The 24696-nt window shown below is 36.6% G+C and overlaps 2 protein-coding genes across 6 annotated transcripts in view; one reads left to right on the top strand and one right to left on the bottom strand.

Moving 5' to 3' along the window:
- Ankdd1b (ankyrin repeat and death domain containing 1B) overlaps positions 1–7113 on the top strand; it is a 72640-nt gene extending 65527 nt beyond the window's left edge. Inside the window, exons 12-14 of the mRNA XM_026404121.2 lie at positions 2989–3190; positions 5812–5943; positions 7052–7113. Of these exons, the coding sequence (XP_026259906.2) occupies positions 2989–3190; positions 5812–5943; positions 7052–7113 (396 nt within the window). The remainder of the gene's footprint in view (positions 1–2988; positions 3191–5811; positions 5944–7051) is intronic.
- Positions 7114–9123: 2010 nt separating this feature from the next.
- The window catches only part of Poc5 (POC5 centriolar protein), a 42033-nt gene continuing 26460 nt past the window's right edge, over positions 9124–24696 (bottom strand). For 3 of the 5 annotated variants that reach the window (XM_077800354.1, XM_077800355.1, XM_077800358.1), the window contains 5 exons: positions 23522–23675; positions 21070–21368; positions 16483–16659; positions 13729–13767; positions 9124–11557 (listed from right to left, as the gene is read on the bottom strand). In XM_077800354.1, coding sequence (XP_077656480.1) covers positions 11414–11557; positions 13729–13767; positions 16483–16659; positions 21070–21368; positions 23522–23675 — 813 coding nt within the window. In that variant the 3' untranslated portion in view covers positions 9124–11413. The remainder of the gene's footprint in view (positions 11558–13728; positions 13768–16482; positions 16660–21069; positions 21369–23521; positions 23676–24696) is intronic. The other 2 variants (XM_077800356.1, XM_077800357.1) reach the window with 1 other exon arrangement.

The raw sequence follows: 24696 nt of genomic DNA, 5'->3' as shown, positions 1-24696 counted from the left end.
AAAGTGACTAAAAAAATGTTTTAACAAATAGAACTCCCTGTTTAATATCCTATTTCTATTGTTGTTCTCCTTCCTCTTCTATTTCTATTGTTTTTCCTCCTCCTCCTCCTTGCCCTTTTTCCTTTTAAGCTCATTTTCTCAAATTTCCTATTTTATTGAGGACAACTTCACAAATTTCCACCTTTTACCTTGCTCTTTAAATCATTGCTTCCAGAGACTGGGGTTGTAGCTCAGTGGCAGAGCACCTGCCTCATGTGGGCGAGGCATTGGATTTCATCCTCAGCATCACATAAAAATAAATAAATAAGTAAGTAAAATAAAGGTATTATGTCGTCTATAACTTAAAAAAAATTTTTAAAGCATTATAAATCATTGCTTCCAGGGCCAGGGATATAGCTCAGACATAGACTGCTTACCTAACATGTAGGTTGGATACCCAGAACTGGCAGGGTGGAAGAAAAGACTACCTCCGCTGCAGCTGTCACTATTTAGTTGCAGCAGCTTCGATCTTGGGTCACGGGTTGGGAACTGGAAGCCCAACATGAAGAGGAGACATCAGTAACCTGAAGGGACACTACAAGATTATAGGGTAGAAATTGTAACATCTTGGATCCGCACTGCTAGAGGGGGAGACACACAGGAAGCATGAAAAGACAAGGGAAGAAAGTTCCCCAAACAAACCAAGATGATTCAACAATAGAATCCACAGCACAGTAGAAGAAATGTACGTCATTAAAATGATCTGTGAATTAAAGAATGACATAAGAGAACAAATAAAGGCAACAATTGATCAGGCCAATAAAGAGATAAGAGAACAAATACAGGCTCCAAAAGATTACTTCAAGAAAGAGATAGAGATTCTAAAAAACCAAACAAACAGAAATTCTTGAAATGAAGAAAATAGTAAACCAAATTAAAAATTCAATAGAAAGCATTACCAACAGACTAGACCACATGGAAAACAGAACCTCAGACAGTGAAGACAAAAATACATAATCTTGAAAATAAAGTTGACCCCACAATGAAGATGGTAAGAAACCAAGAACAGAACCTCCAAGAATTGTGGGATAGCACAAAAAGACCAAATTTAAGATTTATTAGGATCGAGGAAGCTGCAGAAATTCAAACCAAAGAATAGACCCTAAAAAAGGTCTTGCCCTTTTCCTTAGCTACATTTTGTCGGAGTTGGTAGAATTTCCTGGAGGAAATTTTTGATTCCCTGAAGGGTGCATGACGAGGGCTGAGAAGCAAGCTCCACCAATTTTTTTTTTCTTGTAGGTGTTGAAAATTTGGGTCCCATAACCTTTTTGTACATTTTCTGCTCCAGCATTAACTTCCATCTTGTTCTTCAGATATCTTGAAGCCTTGACACCTGATTTTACTTTGAGATTTACTTTTTTTTATTGGTTGTTCAAAACACTACAATGCTCTTGACATATCATATTTCATACATTTGATTCAAGTGGGTTATGAACTCCCATTTTTACCACGTGTACAGATTGTAGAATCACATCGGTTACACATCCACATTTATACATACTGCCATACTAGTGTCTGTTATATTTTGCTGCCTTTCCTATCCCCTTCCTATCCCCCCTCCCCTCCCCTCCCCTCCCTCTTCTCTCTCTACCCCATCTACTGTAATTCATTTCTTTCTCTTGTTTTTTCCCCCTTTCCCCTCACATCCTCTTATATGTAATTTTGTATAACAATGAGGGTCTTCTTCCATTACCATGCAATTTCCCTTCTCTCTCCCTTTCCCTCCCCCCTCTCGTCCCTGTTTAATGGTAATCTTCTTCTCATGCTCTTCCTCCCTGCTCTGTTTTGAGTTGCCGTCCTTATATCAAAGAAGACACTCGGAATTTGTTTTTTAGGGATTGGTTAGCTTCACTTAGCATAATCTGCTCTAATGCCATCCATTTCCCTGCAAATGCCATGATTTTGTTATTTTTTAGTGCTGAGTAATATTCCATTATGTATAAATGCCACATTTTTTAATTCATTCATCTATTGAAGGGCATCTAGGTTGGTTCCATAGTCTAGCTATTGTGAATTGTGCTGCTATGAACATCCATGTAGCTGTATCCCTGTAGTACGCTCTTTTTAGGTCTTTGGGGAATAGTCCGAGATTTTATTTAAGTGAAAGACAAAAATAGAGACACTATACAAGAAAAAAGAGGGATTAGAAAGGAAATCCCAAGCCTCTTTGGGGGCTGTCTCACAAGTCCTTAACTGATTTGCAACCTTCTGTAGTGGGATTATCTGGAGCCCTGTTGGCATGTGCACGACATGCAGTTCTAGGAAGCCTTGACACCTGCTTTTCTTTGAGAAATTCTCCAATGTTTTTGGCTTGATTCTGCAGAAGGGACAAAAGGAAACTTTGAAAAAGTCAGAGAACAATGTACCAATCTAGGCACAGTGCTGTTGGGCTGAGTATGACTGCAGTGGCTTACAACACAAAGATATCCACTCTATCTCTCTTTCTGCCATCCCTTTTCCTATCCTTTCCCTGAGTTAGGCTCTTAGTCTTTCTCCTCAGACTCATCAGAGAACAGGATGAATCCAGGGACCAGCTATGGGGCTCAATCTAGGTTCCACTGAAGCTTTAATATGAGAATGTCAAATATCCAAAAGAAGAAAGAGGGATGTGGGTTGAAAGTAAGACCATTAACAATATGTTTGTTGTGACATTCTCTTTGCCAGAATATCCCCTCTATTCTCTTTTGGGGTGGGCAAATAACAGCAGCACAAGACACAAGATTGCAAAATCCCTCATGCTTTCTTTTCAGACAGATAGTACTCAAGCTTTTTGTTGCAGACATTTGTCTCCATCTTGGGTGGCAAAAAATGACCCAGTCACAGATGACATTGAAAACATGGTCTTGGTTACACCTTACCGATTTTTAATCTAAAACATACAGACATTCTGAAATGAGGCAATATGTGGGCATGTCTGGAATAATCAGGTACAATTATTTTTGAATGTAGGAGCATCCTGAGAGCATCAGGGAGACACGAGCAGGCTTTACTCTGACATTCAAGCAAGACCACAGTCTGGAGACAAGGCACATTCGCACACTCCTCTGGAACCTGGCTTACCGTCAGCTGAAAACCAATGAGTGGCAGAGGCTAGCTCACTTCTGGAACTTTACAGATGACCAGATCAGAGCCATAGAGGAACAGTGGTCAGGTGAGTGTGCACTAGATGACGTGGGCAGGAGACATGCAGCGTTAGGAGCAGCAGTCCTTCCTGCTGTTGGATCTTCCAAGTAAGTGCCTGGAAGAGCAGAGTCCAGGGGCTCCTGGGGAGTAACAGATAACTTAGGTCCATGGAAGTGACTGGAAACTTTGCAGAAAGCTAACACTTGGGAATCGGCAGTAAACTGAAATTTTCAAAAGATAACTAGTTTAGTTGAGCCATATTGAAAAGGTGGTCATTAGCCTATAAAGAAATTAATGTTCCCAACTGAATAGACACAAAGGAAGCAAGGGTCTAACAGGTGGTATGCCATTGGGAAGCCAGTCTAATTTCTGGTGTCCCTTCAGATTGTACTGGGGTGAATGAGTTGAATGGCTCACTGTTTAGGACTTCTACTCTACGAGGGAATCCCTTCAACCAGGTCAAGGGGAAAGAGGACATGGCCTTGGGGAAGATGTGGCTATCCCATGACAGACACAGGGTTCCATTGGTTGGATGATTCCAAGCAATGAAATCATTTCAGTCAGACTTAAGCTGTCAGGATTAGTGAGGTTAGCTCAGCTGGATTCCTTAGCTTTGCTTTTTTATGACTTGACCCAAACCTGGGAAATACAGAACAATTTGCTTTGCATTTTTCAACTTTGTTACTTTTTTTTTTTCTTGCAAAGCTTCCTATTCAGAGTATTCCCCTTACAAGGATATTCTGAGGTGGGAAGGTGCCCTCGTTCAGAGGTTGATTTGCCTTAGTTATTCCTGAGAATTAAATGGTAGAACCCCAGCTCCATGAGTGTAGTCTACTTATACTACATACAAGCAAATTATGCACCTCTTTATCGCTGATTCTAAGCATATATTTTCATATGAACAAGTGGAATATAATGTATTAGAAACATGGAATATTGACTTGTTTCTGAAAAGATTTCTTTTTGTCACTGTGTTAATATTTTGGCTAACTAGGCAGATAATGTTCTATGACAGCTGTGAGATATTTGAGCTGAATTTGAAAATCTCTCTAACTTAAATGACTTGAAAACATGGTGTATATTAAGAATTCTTGCCTGAGCTGAATGTGGTAGTACACATTTGTAATCATAGTGGCTTGGGAGGCTGAGGCAGGAGGATCACAAGTTTGAGATCAGTCTCAACAATTTAGTGAGGCTCTAAGTAAATTAGTGATACCTGTCTCAAAATAATAAAAAATAAGAAGGATTGGGGATGTGGCTCAGTGGTAAAGTACCTCTGGGTTAAATTCCCAGTTTTTTTTAAAAAAAGATACTTGTCTGGGCTGGGGTTGTGGCTCAGTGGCAGAGTACTTGCCTCACACGTGTGAGGAATTGAGTTCAATCCTCAGCACCACATAAAAATAAACAAACAAGATAAACATTTTTTTAAAAAAGCACTTGCCTGTAGAATAAAGGGGATTTTTAAAGTGTTTAAGACAGATCTTTATGGAAAGGCTGGGGGTATAACTTAGTGGTATAGCACTTGCCTAGCATGTGTGAGGCCCTTGGAATCAAACCTCAGGACTGAAAAACAGAAAACAAAATCTTTATGGAGTACCTGAAATGTATATGTCTTCACCAAGCAAGGAATACTAAGCCATGTGCATGTGGGATAGAGTTTATAATCTTGTTGACTCAACAACATTAACATTTACAATAGTTACATATGGTAATTCACGCTAAGGCTACTGGCATTGACTGGGGAGTTTGTGAACCTTTGAGGCAGAGAGTGACATATCAAATGGCACTGAAGAAAAGTTTGTCAAGAACAAGACTAAGAAAGGAATAGAGTGTTTGCCTTCCCAGGAGCATATTCTTCATGCATGCAGTTTCCTCTTCCCCAAATGCCTGCCCCTCTACTGTGAACAGTGAACTTTCTCCTCACTCCTACAGCTCAGGCCCTCCCTTTTGTGAAATTTGTCTGCTTCTGCAAGGGAGCCTGTTATGTGTCTGCGACTATGAATTCTTGTTGAGAGTGACAGAGGTTTCTGCATTACATCTCATCTAGCATCTCAACATCCCAGCATCTTTCAGGGGTTAATTATTCAGGGAGTATTTACCAAGTGAATAATCCTGACCCAGGAAGTTGCAGACTCGTATCAGGGCCGTGTTCTTGAAATTGGAGTGGTGGTATGGTACATGCTGCTTGGAGAGCGATTTATAGATCACCAGCAGCAACAGCAGCAGCAACATCTGGGAGCTTGTCAGACATGCAGATTCTCAGCCCAGACATACTGGATTAGAATCTGCATTTTAACAAGATGCCCCAGTGCAGTATGCACTTGAAGTCTGAGACGCACTACCTCAAAGCTCCACATTTCATTAAGATTGACTTTGCCGCCAGGCAGGCACTATAGCTGTTCAATCCTTTGTGTATGTGCCAGCACAGCAGTTGCCTGGCCAGGGCTGAAGTGGATGGGAACACTGGTCATAATACACACTATTGAGGGGAACTAGACAGGCTTCCTCCCATCACTGGGCTTTTGAACTGGCAGCTCTCAGAAAAGGAATGGATGTGTGACCACAGAACATTTAGTTAGAACTGAGATCACATTTGAATGACACATCAGTTGGTGATGTGTCACCTTGAACATCTTGTGCTCGGTGCAGGAAACGAAAGCTTCCGTGAGCATGGCCACAGGGCTCTGCTCATCTGGTTGCATGGGGTCCTGATGACACAGCTCGATCCTGCCAAGCACCTGTATGAAGAGCTGGTACGTGCCGGTTTCCCAGAACTAGCTGGTGAGTTATAGTTTTTCATGAGCAGAAACTCCACCCTTCAATGACAGGGGACAGTGAACAGAAATCCCACCCTGAAGAGCAGCAGTCTCAGCTGGTGTCAGTTGTGGCTCACCCAAAATATGGAGCTGAGGGAGGGACTTCTGCTTCTGTGAGGCACCCAGTCAATCTTCTTCACATTTTAGCCACATGATACTCAGTGCCAGCCCTATGCTGGGCATTTGGAAAAGTATGGAAGTTTTTTTTATTTGTGTGTGGTGTGTGTGTGTGTGTGTGTGTGTGTGTGTGTGTGTGTGTGTATGTGTGTGTGTGTGTAGGAGGAATGGGCCAGAAATGCTAAACAATCTCCTATCTTCATAGAATGGTTCTCCTCATCTAAGAGTTGTCTTTCTCAACGTGCCATTTTGCTCCTATTGGGAAGCTCTGCCAGTTATTGTATTTGAAAATGTTATCTCTAGAGAAAAAAGAACAGACAGGTTATTACTATGCCTGCTTGGGATATTGCTAAAAAAATCACTCTGCAGCATCACTGATCATACTGTCAGGGAAGATATTTTGAAAACTTAATAAATTAGGTAATGTTATAACTCTCATGTAATAGCAACCATTGAAGCAAAGTACAGGGGTGTCTGCCCTTGTTTTCATTGAAACAGTTTCACCCGGAGCTGAGAACATAGATGAGTGAATCAGAGCACCCACTCAGTATTGTTTCCAGGAGTGTAAGGTTACAGGAGGAGTGTGTGGATGATTGATACCTACCTTCCAGGACATTTCCCTCATAACATTAGGGTTCCCCCTGGACTTTAAATTTAATCTTTCCTATGAAAGTGTTCATAAGAACTTTCAGGGAAGACCATGGAAGTGGTGAAGGGTCTGTGCTCTGAAGCAAGACTGCATGGGTTCACCCCTGCACTCCAACACATACTATATAACCTTGATCAAGTTCTATGACCTCACTGTGCCAGTGTTCCCATTGATTAACTAGGGAGGGAAATAAAAACATCCACTTCAGAGGGCTGTTGTGGGATTAAATGAGTAATCATGATTGGTCTACTATAAGTGCTTACAAAATGTTAGCTATTAATCATTAATGTTACCCTATGTTTTCCAGAAAAGATTCGTCAATTCAAAAGCAAAACTGACTCAAGCTCCAAGAAGTGTACAGTTTCATAAAAGCCTAAAGAAATTTTTTTAAAGGGACTTCTCCCTCGGCATTTGGTTCTTTTAAATGCAGTTTCTTATTTCTTCCAGCAGTTTGATTTTCCTCTTAACTATGAAGATGGTGGTGACAGGACCTGCTAGCAAATGGGAAAAGAGTAATACTGTTAGACTTTCGTACCATGGAGAGGTTACTTATTCTTTTTGGCTTTTGCTTAAAGCAAGTTGTGTCTTTCCCACTTTTGTCATTTGATTCAACACCTGTAATGGCATGATCTAGAAGAGTATTTTTGTACCTCATGTTTTAAAAAGTCTGATAGTGAGAGCAGCATGGTGACATATGGAAAAACCAAAGGTTTTAGAATAGAGATAGTTTTGAAATGGGTTTTGCCACTTATTAGCTGTGAGCCTTGGACATGTTAATATTATTTAAGTTCTCAGATCTTCACTTTTCTTTTCTATAAAGTGGGAAATGTCTTATTCCATAGGGTTGGGGAGAAGAAGGCAGAATCCTGTGAAATGCTGGACCATCTGACCATTGCATAGAAATCATGAACTGTTACTTCTCTTCAGTAAGGGTTTGGAAATGTTGTCACTGGTGGCATTAAATCACACATACATGTAATAGATTTCTTAGAAAAGACCAGAAATATATACACAAATATAGTTTTTCATTTCTTGATGATGTAATTGCAAGTGATTTTTATTTCCTTTGTATTTTTGGTATATTCCATTTTATTTCCACAATGAACACACATTATTTTTTTTGTAGTCTAAGAAAGTTATGAAATAAATGTGAAATCAGGTTATCAGTTTGTACCAGTTTATGTTCCCCTACTCATTATCATTTAAGGTCCTCCATTCTCAAGTTCTGACTCTAAATCTACAAGATAGGTAATAAATCATGAATGATTGTATATGATTATTCTATCATGAATTTATATATTTTTTTACATCTTTGTCTCATTCTGATTGTAGATGGTTCACTTAATGCTGTAAATGTTCAAAACTGGTAATATATTTACATGATCTCAAAAAAATTTTTTTAAAGGTATTGAGTGAAAGTCTTGTCTCCGTTTTTTAAACTATGACCAGCTTCCACTGACCTCACTACCATTCCTCCCCACAAACTTGAGTAACCTGTTTCAGTAAAAATAAGCAAATATATATTCTTATTGTAAAAAAAGCTTTATTGTTGAATTTGTTTACTTAGGCCAAAATTAATTGCTTGGTGCTTTAGATAACATACAAAAACTTCTAGAGTTTAGATAAATTTAAACAGATAGTTACAATTCTTTTTTTTCCATATTTTTTATTGGTTCATTATAGTTGTACATAATGGTGGGGTATATTGTACATATTTGTACCTGTCCACAATATAACAATATAATTTGGCTCATATCATTCCCCACTATTTCCTCCCTGGTGCTCCCTTCACCTTGCATTCCGTTCTTCTACTCTACTGATCTTCCTGCAATTTTCATGAGATGCCCCACCCCATAATTTTATTTTCCTTTTTCCTCTCAAGCTTCCAAACGAGAGAAAACATATGCCCCTGACCTTCTTTTGCTTTTCTTTCCTTCTTTTTTTTTAATTTTGAGAAAAAAGAAGTTTTATTTCTTTCCTAGCAAAGGAGAATCACAAGGGATTCCTGTCCCAGAGGCCATGATTTTAAAGAGGTGATTCAAAGGCTATATTGGAAGTATTCTCTATCCAGAACTTTAATTCCCTCATTAATTTGGGACATAGTCATTTCTGAGAGCTTCTGGTGCCATCCTCAAGTCTGAATTACTTCATTCAAGAACAGATAACTCTACCTTGGATGGGGAAGTATGTCTCATTTTTCTACATATGGATAACCAGTTTTCCCAGCACCATTTGTGAAAAAGGCTGTCTTTTCCCCAGTGATTTTGGAATCTTGGCTTACGATCAGATGACCATTATCTGTGATGTGTCTGTGTCTTCTATTCTGTATCATAGGTCTGTGTGTCTGGTTTTAATGCCAGTGCTATGGTACTATAGCTCTTTAGTATAAAGTCAGGTTTTTTTTTTTTTTTTTGCTTAGAATTGCTTTAGCTATTCTGGGTCTTTTATTTTTCTTTTTCCAAATGAATTTTAGGACTTTCTTCCCCCTAGTTCTGTGAAGAACATATTGCATTGACTCTATACAGTCCTTTTGTGACCATTTTAACAATATTAATCCTGCCTACCCATGAATATGGGAAGTCTTTTCATCTTCTGAGGTCTTCAATTATTTCATTTTTTTAAAAAAAAGCTGTTGTGAATTGGATTGTTTTCCTAATTTCTTTTTCAGCAGATTCATTTTGGGTGTATGGCAAAGCTATTGAATTTTGTATGTCAATTTTTAAACTTGCTACTTTGTGAAATTTATTAGCTCTAGCAGTTTTTTGATCTTATAAATGTAGGATCATATCATTTGCAACAATCATAATTTAACTTCTTCACTTCCTATTTTTATCATTTTAATGTCCTTCTCTTGCCTAATTGCTCTGGCTAGAATTTCTAGTAATATATTGAATAGCAGTGGTGAGAGCAGACATCCTTGTCTTGTTCTGGATTTTAAAGGAAATACTTTCAGTTTTTCCTTATTCACTATGATGCTGTCTTTGGGTTTTGTCCATTATTCTTAAGTATAACACTCATCAATATTTTCTTTAGTTTGTCCCTATGGCTTTGGATTGGATACTGAAAAGCATCCTAGCTGCAGTCTAAATTCCTCAGAAGGTAGGGCTTAAGATCAAGGTTTATGTGTAACATCTTTTTACAGGAGTGTCAATCTAGGGGTGCAGGAGTGGAGGAAAAGATCTGGAGAAGGAGGAGAGTCAAGATAGGTATTACTAAATTGGTTACTACTTGGTATCAAGCTTCACAAATTATTTGATCTTGAGGTTACTCTATTCCAAGAGAAGGAATGGACTAGTGCATCTTAGGACAATTCATACAAGGAGGAAAGAAGAAGACTTGATTTGTGGGTCATAGGAATGGCATAAGAGGAAACTTCTATCTCTCCCGGATATCCGGGGAGTTAACAGAGAAGCCCTGGGGAAGACATGTCCACAAAAAGGGTGCGATCATTACCCTAGGTACATATCTGATTGTACAAATGGTGCATCTCTATATCGTGTATAACCAGAGAATTGAAATGTTGCACTCCATTTGTGTATAATAAATTGAAATGCATTCTGCTGTCATGTACAACTAAGTACAACAAATAAAAATAATAATTAAAAAAACAAAGGGTGCGAGATAAAGGGCTGCTGCTTTGTGCTCACATAGCCTGCTGAAGCCCATGCTGAGCAAAGTTGTTTGCAGTGAGAGCTAGGCCAGAACCCAGAACAAGTGTTGCTTAAATATCTAATAGATATTAAGAAACAGCCTGATACTTGTAATTCAGAAAAGCATTACGGTGTTCCATTAGAAAATAGGAACTGTTTGCCTATAACAGTTTTGTTTCTGATGTCCTCTTAAGAGTGTGAGGCAGCAACTATTTCCTATAATAAAGTTACAGAATATAACTAGATCATGTTCAAAAATAGAAGAGGTTTCAGATTATTAAGCCATCCATTTCTGTTAAAGATACATAAATTGGGGCTTTTGACAGCTTCTTCAGAACCATTTTTATGTACTCTATATAAGTGTGAAATGAAATAAGTAGGGTAGGTAGAGGAGGATCCTGCGATTCACTTAAATTAAGTGTCAAGCCCAAGATAACACAGCCAGTAATAAAGCCATTGAGAAGCCAGGTCTTTTTCTCTTAAATCAGTTCTGCCCAGATGTTTTCTTCAAGTTGGTCAACCACTGAAGAATTTTTGCCCATGTCTAGCAGGGTCACACCACCATTATTAATCTTGGTCTTAATCTTTTTAATTTAAAAGTAAAAATAACTTAGTTTTTGTTAGTTTTATTGTTTTCAGTAAAGTTCCCTCTCAAAGTTTTATATAAATTACAGTTAAGTAACATTGGAAATTATTTGTTTTATAAATGATATAGAGAAAAAAAATGATGAAATGATGATGTAACCAGTGACAGGCTGAACATATTAAAAAATGAAGTTTCTTTTTTAATTTAAAAAATTTTACTTAATTGCTTAAATAAAATAACATTAAAATACTTTCTACAGTATAGTTACAAAGGATGGTATATCTTGAAAAAGTCTCTTTATAATTTTGAAAAGATGAACATGATGTATCCATGATGTTCTAGCAATTCAGAAAAGTTAAAAACTAAAGACTTCCAACTCTTGGTACAGTCTTTACCAGAGGAATTAAAGGACCTTGCTGTGAACATATTCACTTTAGTCAACCACTTTTATGGACTGAATGCTTGTGAGAGACTGGGTGTGGGTTGTTCTGGTTCCAAGAGATCTTGAAACTGAGGTACCACCTTCAGGATGAATGGTCCGTGAGTATTTTACAGCTGATGCTTGAGGAATGGTTTGCTGAAAAGATAAAAAACTGTTTTAATAATCCCACAAGACTTTATATATAAAGTATCATTTTTTTCATTTATAATTTATCCCAACAAACCTTTGTTAAGCATCAAACAGATACCAATGAATTCAATATTCAAAAAAGACCAAGCCCTTCTCCAAAAGGAACCCATATGTAGTTCAACACCTGTAATTTAATATCAAAGCTTTATTTCAGAGCCAGAGTCCTCAAAAAGAACTAAGTGGAAAAAGGTTATAGAGACTAGGTATAGAAAGGAACTCTGTGGTGTTTGGAAGAGGGTCAGCCCCAAGCCATACCCTCATTCCATTCAGTTTCCTCCTCTCTGAGTGTTACTATGTGGAGTCCAATTGTGGGGGCATAGGGAACCCTGAGTATGTTGTCTGGTCCTTGCTTCAAATCAGAGTAAAAAAGAGGGGCCTCATGTTTCACCTGGTTCACCTGGAAGCAGACAAAACTTTCTATAGTCATATAAGAGTAATATTCCCAGAAGCCTGGTGCTCCCTCAATATGGACCACAACTTTTGAAAGAAGGACACAACTAGATATTGAGGACACATATGGAGGGGAAGATATGTCTACCACCTCAGAGGTCAGGGGAACATCTTGGATATGAGCACTGAAACATTAATGTCAGGGCACTTACATGTAATATGTATAAGTACATGTTATTTACACAAGTACACATTACATGTGTACATATGAATACTCAGACTTTTCTCTATTATACCTGACACAACTTCTTAGTAGCCAACAGTGGGATTTTTAATCAAGATAATTTCTCATGTCAAATTAAGTTCTCACTCAGGTACACATAGATTTCTATTAGGATCTTCCATTTAGAGAAGTCATCTTTAAAATACTTAAAGTAGGACTAGGGTTGTGGCTCAGTGGTAGAGCACTTGCCTAACACATGTGAGGCACTGTGTTCAATCCCCAGCACCACAAACAAAACAAAACAAAAAACAATAAAATACTTAAAGTGAAGTTATAATTAGTCAAAACATTTACTATGTATTTAAAAAACTGTTAAGATACACTTTCTTTAAAAAAAAAGGTCTGTATGTCAGATTCTGCCTTAAAAATAAGAAAAATTCTCTTTTTAACAAAATGGAAAAATAACTTCCATTTTAAAAGTATCAGTGGTAGAGCGCTTCCTCACATGTGTGAGGCACCGGGTTCAATTCTCAGCATTTCATATAAATAAATGAATAAATAAAGGTCCATCAACACTAAACAAATTTTTAAAAAGTATCTTATATGTTTCTTTGTTCATAAATAAATGGATAGCCATTACAAATTAGAGATATTTTTGTAGCTGTTATAAAATTTTAGTTGCCAGCTACCTAATCTGATCCATCAAATAAGCTATTTCTTCTTGAGTAGAATAGGGACTGTTGAAATAGATTAAAGTTGCCAATGGTGTTATGATATACAAAATATGGCAGAGTTAGTGAAGTAGCATCAGGAGCAAGCAATTACCCAGCAGATGGGACTAAGGGGTCACAAGTTGATTAGTAAGAACTGTCTCTGGTAGTTCTAGATCTTGATTTCTAAGATAAAAATGAAACTATCATATAATCCAAGTTAAGAAATAATGAAAATAGTTTATGGGTATCCAATTCATAACTACTAGAGAAATACTGCACATATTGATAAGCAGAGCAGTTAGGAAGAAATAACAGAAATGTAGTTGAAAGTTTTTAGTTCCATGACTTTTCTTCTATAAAATATGAGTTCCTAGCTGGGCATGGGTGCATCCCTATAATCCCAGTGGCTTAGGAGGCTGAGGCAGGAAGATTGCAAGTTCAAAGCCAACATAAGCAATTTAGTGAGACCCTGTCTCAAAACTAAAAAGGGCTGGGGATGTGGCTCAGTGGTTAAGTGCCTCTGGGTTCAACCCCTGGTATAAAAAAGAAAAAAATTTCCTATCACTATTGTAAAAACAAAGGTTGTCCCAATTAAAAATAAACACATGGGCTGGGTTGTGGCTTGGCAGAGCATTTGCCTAGCATGTGTGAGGCACTGGGTTTGATCCTTAGCACCACATATAAATAAATAAATAAATAAATAAAATAAAGATGCATCAACAACTAAAAAAAAAAAAAAAAAAAACAAAAACAAAAAACCACAACATACATGTAGTCTCTTTATGCCTTACCTCACAAATGGACAATCTCAGGGTATCTATACACGTTTTCTGTGTTGATAAAAATAGAAATGGTTTCATTTCTTGTCAATTTTGATAACTGCTCCCACACATTAAACAATTTATAGAAGTCATAGTCACCTATGGATTTCAGGGCCTGTCCAACTTGTGAAACCCAACATAAAACTAAAATAAATTCTCCATTGTTTCTATATCTCTTGATTTGATTCTTCCATCTCTTCTACTTCCCTAAGGTCAAACTTCACCTGAGGTTCAATTTAATCCAGCTGCTTTGATTCATTTATCTAGTAACCACACAGTATCCAGAACATAAAGGACTAAAAATCATTTAGGTATGATGGCAAATGCCTGATTATAATCCCTGTCAGCCTTCGTGACTTAGCAAGATCCTGTCTCAAAAAAAAAAAAAAAAAAAAAAAAAAGAGTGGGGAGCCAGTGGGGATGGAGCTCCTCAGTGGTAGTGAACCCCTGGGTTCAATCCCGAGTACCAAGGGTAAAAAAAAGAATGCATACACCTTTTTGTTAATACTTTGACATCTTAGTAGACAGAAATGCTGTCTAATGTTGAGGAATTTTATAAAGAGGACATTCTCTTAAATGCTTTTTTTTTTTTTTTTTAATTAATGTTTTAGAAAGTTTTCTGGATCTAGGGATCCAGGTCTTTTCACATGCCAGGAAAGTGCTCTACCATATCCCCAGCCCAGAGGGCATTCTCTCTTTTTAAATATTTATCCTTTAGTTATAGGTGGAAACAATATCCCTATTTTATTTTTATGTGGTGCTAAGGATAGAACCCAGTGCCTCATGCATGCTAGGCGAGCGCTCCGCCTCTGAGCCACAACCCCAGCCCCCTCATTCTCTTTTAAAAGCAATCAATATTTCTTTTTAGGGATATGTTCTTATAACTCTCTCTCTCTTTCTCTCTTTTTTTTTAATTGTCAATGGACCTTTATTTTACTTATTTATATGTAGTGCTGAGAATTGAACCCCATGCTTCACACATGCTAGGCAAGCACTCTACCACTGAGCTACCACCCCAGCCACGATGTTCTTATAACTCTTTTTAAAAATTATGATTTTTGAGATAATTCTTGATTCACATGCTTTTGTAAGAAATAAAACAGATTTCCCATGTTCCTTTTCTGGTAATTTTTAGTAAGTTAAATTTGCTTATGGGGTTGGGTTTATAGCTCAGTTGGGAGAGTGCTTGCCTAGCACACACAAGGCCCTGGGTTCAATCCCCAGCACAAAAAAAAGAAAAAAAGAAAAAAGAAATTTGCTTATGGTTTACAGTTTATAAAGTTAGTTTTATATCTCACTTAGTTTTCACATTATGTCATTTAATGCTGAATTCTTACAACAAACCCAGGGGCTGAATTCTCTTACCAATCCCATTTTACAGAAAAGAAAATATAGCTCAAGTATTTTACTTGATTTGTAGGTCTTAAAAACAATAAGAACCAAAGGTGAGGTATTAAGTTAGGTATTTTCTGTTTCAAATTCCAGGCACCTTTCTTCTTCTTCTTTTTTTTTTTTTTTTTTGGTACTGGGGATTAAACCCAGCGATGCTTAACAACTGAGTCCCAGCCATCTCCCCAGCACTTCTTATTTTTTATTTTGAGACAGGGTCTTGCTAAGTTGCTTAGGGCCTTATTAATTTGCTGAGGCTGGCTTTGAATTTGAGATCCTCCTGCCTCTGCCCCTTGAGCTACTGGGATTACAATGCATCACCACATCTGGCTCATTTTTCTTTATATCACATAAATTGATTGCAACTTTAATTTAATACTAGAGATATATGCTGGCAATTGTACTGAAAAAAGGGAAGAAAACTTTTTAAAAAAGCAAAAGCTGGGTGCAGTGGTACACATCTGTAATCTCAGACACTCAGCAGACTGAGGCAGGAGGAACAAAAATTCAAAGCTAGCCTGTGCAATATAGAAAGCCCCTGTCTCAAATCAAAAACAGGACTGGGGCTGTGGCTCAGTGGCAGAAAACTTGCCTAGCATGTGTGAGGCACTGGGTTCAGTCCTTAGCACCACATAAAATGAAACAAATAAAATAAAGGAATGCTGTCCATCTATAACTACAGAAAAATTTTTTTTAAAAAAGATCAAAATTAAAAGGAGTTAAGGATGTGGCTCAGTGGTTAAGTGCCCTGGGTTCGATCCTTGGTATAAGAAAGAAAAAAAAGCAAAAAGTTAAAAAAACTATAAAAGTAGGAAATTTTTCTTATAATTAAATTATCTGTTGAATGAATAACTGGTTCATAAGTAATTCATTTTTGTCTTAAATCATCATATACTTTACTGTTTTGACCACCCAGACGCTGGATTACTTTTGTATTTGATACTTTTTTAAAATTTAAATATATATATTTTTTAAGTTTTAAGTGGACACAATATCTTTATTTTACACTTATGTGGTGCTGAGGATCGAACCCAGTGCCTCGTGCATGATAGGCGAGCACACTACCACTGAGCCACAACCCCAGGTCCCGCCCCCCTGTGTATTTGATAACTTTCATACTATTTAGAAGAAACAATGTTTCTTAAATCAATTGCTAAAAATGGGAAAGGTAGATTTGGTAAGAGGAAGTATATCCAGATTGTAACAGTATGAGGCAGAACAAGTGCCGATCATGAATTCTCATCTTCTCAAAACCACACTGAAGGATTGAGTGGTCTATAAACTCTCACTCAAGAAAAAGATTTTTTGACAATATGTCATGGGATGTGGACTTACCACTGTGACTGGATGATGTTTTTCCACGATAACTGAACTCATGGGTGGAGAGACTCCCATTATAGCTAAACTGCTATTAATTCTGTTTTTTGGAGCAAATTCACATCTCCCTGTGATCCGGGCTGTAATTGTTCTTCCAGCTTTCTGATGTGCTGAAGTTACAACTCTTGGCACATACTAAAAAACAAACAAAAAACCCCCAAACAAATGAAAAACAAAGAAATATACTGTTGGTAGAAAATTCATAGCAAAATCTAAATTACTTTTAGCTCTATAACTTACAAAGAAAATACACTGCATTTAAAATAACTGTATATTCAGTCAACTTTGATATAGAAAAAATAAAACTATAAGATTTTAGGGACTTTAAAAACACTTATTTTGAAAAATGATGTATTCACTGGAAGTTGCAAAGACAGTATTGAGAAGTCCTGTGAATTCCTCATTCAGTTTCTGCAATGATTACACCTTATATATAGTAAAAGTACACAAAGACATTGATGCCAGGAAGCTGACACTGATATAAAGCTTCTGTATAAATCTGTATCATTTTATCACACGTGTTGATTCCCGGGACTGTCACTACAATCAAGATGCAGACTATTCCTTCACCAAGATGTCCATCATGCTACCATTTACAGTCTTGCCTATCTCCCCCCTCCTCTAACCATTCTTCACTCCTGTCAACCATTATGAAGTCTTTTTTTTTTTTTTTTTTTTTTGTGGGGGATGGTGGTAGACAGACTGAACTCAAGGACACTTGACCACTGAGCCATATCCCCAGCTCTATTTTGTATTATATTTAGAGACAGGGTCTCACTGATTTGCTTAGCACTCCATTTTTTGCTGAGGCTGGCTTGAACTCACGATTCTCCTGCCTCAGCCTCCCCAGCCACTGGGATTACAGGCATGTGCCACGTGCTTGGTTAGGTTATAATGAATTTTTTTTAATATTTATTTTTTAGTTGTAGTTTGATATAATATCTTTAATTAATTTGTTTATTTTTATGTGGTGCTGAGGATCGAACCCAGGGCCTTGCCCATGGTAGGTAAGCGATCTACCGCTGAGCCACAACCCCAGCCCCTGAATTCTTAATAAACATTTTAAAAATAAAAAAAATTAATGGCTGACAAGAAAATTCTTTGCCAACACTTGAAGACTGAAATAAAATAGAGCTTGGAATATTATTCCTGCCCAATCTCACTTGAAAGGTATAAATACTGCCTTCTATAGCAGCTATTCTCACCTGAATAGGTGAAAGAATACATAAAACTGGAGAGGTTCAGACTGAGAAATAGCAGAGTAGCTGAAAAAATACCCACAGATGATAAGCTGCACTCTAGCTGAGAATCACTTTAGAATGCCTCAAGTAAGAAGAAAATATGTATTCCAGCAAAAAGAGTTTTTAAAGAAATTTCTATATTCTCATTTGAATCAAACAAGAAGTTACCTTAAATGACTTGCATGTTTACCAGTCAGTTGTTTTCAAATGGTTGTCACTTGTATTTGCTAATAATACATAAGTAAAATGGCATAAAATGATGAAAAAGTTGTTTTAAAAGTGTTTATGAACATTGTAAAAAGAATATATAAATATACATTATAAGAAAAAATTACTGCTAACTTAGGTGGAGAAAAAACACCTAGAATGATTTTATAATTAGACAGCTTTGAAAGTTTTGCTAGTTCATGTTGTACTTTATCGAAACACTGGAAAACAAACAAATTACATTGAGTATAACTTATATTTAAAAAGACAATTTTAATCAGTAATTATATCCAGGTGGCTGCATATTAAAATTGGCAAATTAATATGTTTTATGATAAAATAATGGATCTGTACATGTCATTTAAAAAATCATTCTTTGCTTTAGTTGACTTTTTTAGTAAATGACCATTTTCCAATCATTTTAGAGATTATGTGTCAGTTTAGCTGACTTAATTCTGTAAAAATAAAAATTCTAGCATTTTAAGTTGTATCAACATAAACAACAAAATCAGAAGGGATGGGAGGGAGGAAATGATGTATTTAAAAACCCAATATTTATATCTTAATATTTGAGAGGGAGACAATACAGATTATTGGGCAAGAGAAATTTCAACTGTAATAGTTACTAATTGTGTCCAGGGGTGTTACTTATGCTGTAAGCCTCAATTTCCTCATTTATAGAATGGAAGAAGCAGTACCAATTGATGATACCTTATCGTTTTTCATTCTGATTAAAAGGAAAGTTAGAAAAGAAACCTTCCTAAATAGCTTTACCAAATAGCTTTAAAATCCAACTAAAAATACTTTCCCTTAACTATTTCAGTGGAGTTAGAGTATACTGCCACCTATTTTCCAACCTTGTAAATTGCAACGAATTTGCTTGTATAACTGCCTAATTTTTTTTTGAAAAATGTTTTCAACTATGAAATACTGACATTTTCTTTAACATATGAAGATGTCAGTAGAAAGAAAACAAGGTAAAGATATCTTCTTATTACATTATATAGGAATGCTTCTTGATCCTAATTCTCTTTGTTTTCTGAACCCACATCCTTTTAGCCACTGGAAATATTGAGGAAGACTAGGTAAAGTTTTGAATTATCATAGGAAGCCTCTGTGATTAAAATGAAGAATGATATATAACCAGACCTGGATCATAAATCTTTTTTCCTGTTCCCAACAATGACCATTTTCACATTAAGTCAGTCAACATTTGTTTCTACCATTTATTATTATGATTCTTTTAAAAACAAGTCACATTTGAGGTAAATCTGGATATTGTAATTATATATGGAAAGAAGAACACCAGTATTATACTCACAGAGATTTACTTATAATTTTCCTTTCTCCCTAGCTCTAGAAGTTGTACTTAGCTGAATGAAGCTGAATTTTTTGAAGGGGTAGATATAATGTGTGGGAATGGGGGGATGGAAAAGAGTTGTTTACACAGTGCTGTTTTTTTTTCATGTTTCAAAGACTTCAAAATTATCTCAGGTGGTCAAATTATTTTAAAAAGTTGCAAGAAAAAGTGTGGTGAACAAACACTAATTTCTCCTCAAGCAATATTTAGGTTTTCATATAAATGCAGATATACTGGTATATTTTAAGAAGGAAATTCTGAAAAATCTAGCTGTGTGTTATCTTCTTATGCAACATGAATGACAAATCAAAAATTTAAATAAACACTCACCGAGCTCATCTGTATAGGATCACATTTCAAAATGTGTAATCATGGAAAATAAACACAGCTGAACATATGTCAGGATTGATTTTAGTGCCTTATTTCTAAATCAAAACTCCCCCACATATTCAAATTTCTCTTAGCAGCCATGTACTACATATTTTTCAACCTTTGTTAAGAACAAACATGATAAATAGCAGATCCCAACATATTTTTCTCTAAAGTTAGTAGCTCACAAAAGGTAGAAATTCAAATCAACTAGAAGACTTAAGATATCAGTTTTCTGGTTGACAGAATGCCTTCTTTTGCTACAGAGAACTTTCCAGGGAAATGGTACCTGCTGGTGGCCTGCCAGGGCGGGCGGCTGGGGGTGGGGGCGGTTAAGACCAAAAATCTATTCTGTCATCATCTTTTCTGTCATGTGAGAGGTTAGGAACTCGGGAGAATCATCTCAGGAGCTTTACAAAACTAAAGCCTTTGTGCCAGAGTAGGGAAGAGGGCCATAATGTTGTTTTTAAAAAGCTCCACAAAGCTGAGTTTGACAAATTTAGCTACGCCTGAGTCCCTTCATTCCCTTTTGAGAAGCACTGTTTGAAGAATACAGTGAGGGGAGCAGGAGACTGAAGAATCACAGCCATGATGACTGTGTCAGGGGCTTGGTTAATTTCACTCCTGGCAAGTGCTCAAACACTATCCCCATTCAACACTCTGCTCTAAGCACTTCTCTAATAGAAACTCAGTGAGTCTAGGAAAACTATTCCTTTCTGGGTTCCAATCACAACTTAACAACCTCATCGAGATGGAGTCACTAGAGAGCACTGCTGGTTGATATATCTGTATCCAGGAAAAGGAAAAGCTAAGAGTTGAACAGAAAATATATAATTAAATATATATTAACCTCCTAAACCCTTGAAAATACTCATTAGCTTGCTTCAGGAGAAGCAAGAAAAAGTCCATCATAAATTTTTAAACTATTTTCTTCCTGAATGTTTTTTTGAAAAAAGGTAAAGAAAAGGTTCTTTATTATTATTCTTTAAAACAAAAGAACCTTTTCTTTTGTTTTAAAGAATAATAATTAAAATTTAAAGAATAATAATAATTATCACTATTTTTGGATTATGATTTTCATTACAAATAATGTTTTAGCTATTTTGTCTACTGAATAGTTTGTATGGATTGGCCTAAATACAAAGATATTTTTTCTCCACAGAAAAATGTTCTGAGTTCAAAATATGCAGTTTACAGGGTTAGGGATGTAGCTCATTGGTAGAATAGTTGCCTAGCATAAAAGAGGCTCTGGGTTCAATCCCTAACAACATTCACATACACACTAAAATAAACAAAATAAAATTTACAAACAAGATTTTGAGTTCTTTCATAATTAGCACTTGTATTACTTGTATAAACTGTACTAACCATTTCTTCAGATGTAGTTGTAGCTGAGGATGCTGCACCATGAACGGAGACTGGAACTGGAACTGGAAAGTGAACGTGAACAGAAGAAGCAGATGCAGCCCCAGCAGAAGTCACGGAAGCAGCAGAAGGAATTGCAGTGGCGCTGGCTGTTGCAACTGGCACTGTAGGCGAGGGCTGCAGCAAATGCAGTGGAACTGCTGAGGACACTGGAGGTACTGAAGGATCCACATGAGTAGGATGTTCTTTTCCTTGAACACCAGGGTTGTATTCTTCTTTTTTATTATTTGTGAAATCTATCCCTATAAATTACAGATTTATCTCATTAAAATTCTTTTAAGTTAAGATTATTCTTCTCCCCTAAACAATGAAAATATATAATGGTTAAAATTGGTTCTAATGAAAATGCAGACATTTGTCATTTACTGGAGTCAACTGTTCAGTTAACACAGTCTGTCAGTACTAACTGGTAATGTCAGCATTAACCACTAAACATGAGACTACTTCCTTCAACATATGAAAGCTAATGATTTGCTTTAGGTAAAAGATAAAAATAAATCATGTGCTCAGTTGTCTTACCATCATAACTACCACAGTAATATATATGGTCATACAGAGCCCAAGGCTTTATGTTCTTTGCATTTCATATAACTATCCTGATAAATATTTAGATTTTTACAACTATTTTCTGATATCACCCTATTTCCTTATTTCCATTTATTGCTCCTATTCTATTAACAAAAACAACATATCTTTATTCCTGATTTTAGCAAACTATAATAAAACAATAAGTAAAACTAAAACCTTCATTTTGAAACCTCCAGATAACTTCAGATAAATAAGAATTAAAAGAAAGAATTTTGAAAGAAATAGGTTCTTTAAAACAATTTTTTATTTTTTTGATCTGGAGTGTCACTTCATTGCCCAGGCTGGTCCTGCTCTCTTAGGCTCAAGTGATCCTCCTGCCTCAGCCTCTCAAGTAGCTGGGACCACAGTCATACAACACCATGCCTGGCAAGAAATGGGTTCTTGGGCTGGGGGTAAAACTCAGTGGTAGAATACTTGCCTAGAATGTGTAGGGTCCTGAGTTTAATTCCCAGCACTGGGCTGGGGGGGGGGTCAAAAAAGAAATGGGTTCTTGCAGGTGGGCTATATAAGTAACAATTCTGCATATCATGAAAGAACAAATCTGCAAACTTTACTGTAGGAATACTACTCCATAGACTAAATTTTCCCATAGCTGAATCTTAACCATAATCCAAGAAGTAAATGATTTCAGTTTCCAAAAACTAGGACAAACCTAAAATTCTTCATATTTTACATCCCCTGCCCCCTTAGTATTAGAAAGTGGTTAGTTTCCACTTAAAAGATTACATCTCTGTAATTAGCTCAATGGTTTGGAAATTCAATGAGATAATTCACGAGACAGGACATAGGATATTGTGTATACCCTATGTTTAAATGATCTTCTGTTATCTTCTTTCCATTTAGAAATTTGGGTTTCTGCATAAATCTTTTTCTTAAAACTAGCTGTGTATAAGTGAATAACAGTGGCCAAAAACATGATGCACACCTGTAATCCTTGCAAGGCTAAGGCAGGAGGATCACAAATTCAAGGCCTGCCTCAATAATTTAGGGAGAACTGTCTCAAAATAAAAAATAAAAAGGGCTAGGGATGTAGTTCAGTGGTAAAGCACCCCTGGGTTCAATCCCTAGTGCAAAAAAAAAAAAAAAAAATAGTCACTTTGTTAACAAAACTTAGTATTGATTATAGTGCCTAGATCCTTTGAAATCTTCTGATAAAGGGATTAATTCAATATAAAAGATCACTGCTTTAAAACCACACACACATGCTGGGTGCATTGGCACACACCTGTAATCTCAGTGGCTCAGGAGGCTAAAAGGAGGATCATGAGTTCAAAGCAGCTAAGCAACTCGGTGAGACCCTGTCTCTAAATAAAATACAGAATAGGGCTGGGGATGTGGCACAGTGGTCAAGTGCCCCTGGGTTCAGTTCCTAGTACCAATCCACCCCTCTGTGCTCACACAAAGTTATAACATGTTTTTGACAGAAAGTGATGCTGTGTATCTCTTTTTAGGTGTTTCGTAGCCAGAAGTAGGTAAGAAATATTTACTTAACAAAATTATCCAAGGAATTTGAATACTTAGAAAAAAATAAAAATAGAAATTTCCTACTTGGCAGCATTAAAAGAACTTCAATACATATTAAAAGTATTAACATTTAGCTTAAACACATAGCTTAAATATCATAAGTAACTATGTCTAGTTTTCATGATGGACTTAAAGCTGGATATGACACCATGAAACTAAAACTAATCAGTACCTAGATGACACATCCATTGCAGAATATTAGCATGACAAACCACCCTAATCACTGGAACAGCCTCAAATTATTTTTTGAAAATAGGCAGAAAATCTTCAATGAGAGACCAACCTGAATCATTTCTGTTTTGAAACATAGTCATGGCTTCAAGATTTAATGCACACACCCCCCTCATGAAAGCTTTCTTCATGGAATCTTCAAAGTGTTCTTTTTCTTGTTGCAGTCTTTGAATCTCAGTTTTTGCATTTTCCAAAGCTCCAGATAACTAAAATAAGAATTAAAAGAAAAACATTTGAGACACAGGATGAATATTACTGTGTTAACTTTGATCTAAATTACTTGCAATATTTTTGTGTAAATTTTTTATTTATATATGACAGCAGAATGCATTATAATTCTTATTACATATATAGAGCGTGAGATTACTCTTATATGAAATACTAAAAACAGCTTGCCACATACTTGTTCTGTGATTCAACTTATTTGCAAAGGTGCATCCACTGACAAATCATTTTTGTTCCTAACCATCAAGTCAGGTTCAAATAAGCAGGGTTTTTTATCAGCCCCATGAAGTTTGCTGGTGTTTTCATTATGCAAATATGTTATTCCTTACCATAAAAAAGATTTTATGCAGGATATTAAACAAAATACACTTACATGAGCCATGGATGGTTCTTAATCCCTTTGGGGAAAAACTGCTAAATTGATGCAATTTAACAGAAATTTTAAAAAGTAAATGTCATCGATAGAATTTACTTAAAAAATTTTTTTTGAAAAGCATGAAAGGAACATTTTCATTGTAGCTACACTAGGAAGACAAGGGGACACATGTCCTTAGCCCTGGCTTTGAGAAGCTAACAATGACCTTGAGGTTTTATAGAAAGAGAGCAAGGGTTGGAAAGTTTGCACACTGGAGGCTTTTCACAGCTGCCAAAGCAAGTGATCTTGATCAGGTGTGGTCTGTCTGTTCTCACCTCAGGATTGGTCAGGCAGGGTCTTGTCCCCAGTAAGAAAATTGCAGTTGCCTAGGGCTGTGGGGGTGGGGTGGGGGGTGGGTAGTCACTCATTACAAGATGTTTATCAGATTAGACTTTTTTCCTGGGATCCAAGGTGACTCAGACCAAAGGAGACAGATGCAAAATGGAAGCACAGATACCAAGTCTTTAATCCTGTTTTTAAATACCCATTGAACACTTATGGGCAAAAACAAAGTCTTAAGTCTTTGTTACAGTTCCTTCCTGTCTTTAGTCTATTCTTCAATCTTGAGGGATCTAGGGTGTCTGCCA

Source organism: Urocitellus parryii, chromosome 1 (genome assembly GCF_045843805.1).
Source record: "Urocitellus parryii isolate mUroPar1 chromosome 1, mUroPar1.hap1, whole genome shotgun sequence".
NCBI lineage: Eukaryota > Metazoa > Chordata > Mammalia > Rodentia > Sciuridae > Urocitellus > Urocitellus parryii.
Note: the sequence above shows the minus strand (reverse complement) of the source record. Positions and strands in the feature narration are given on the sequence as shown.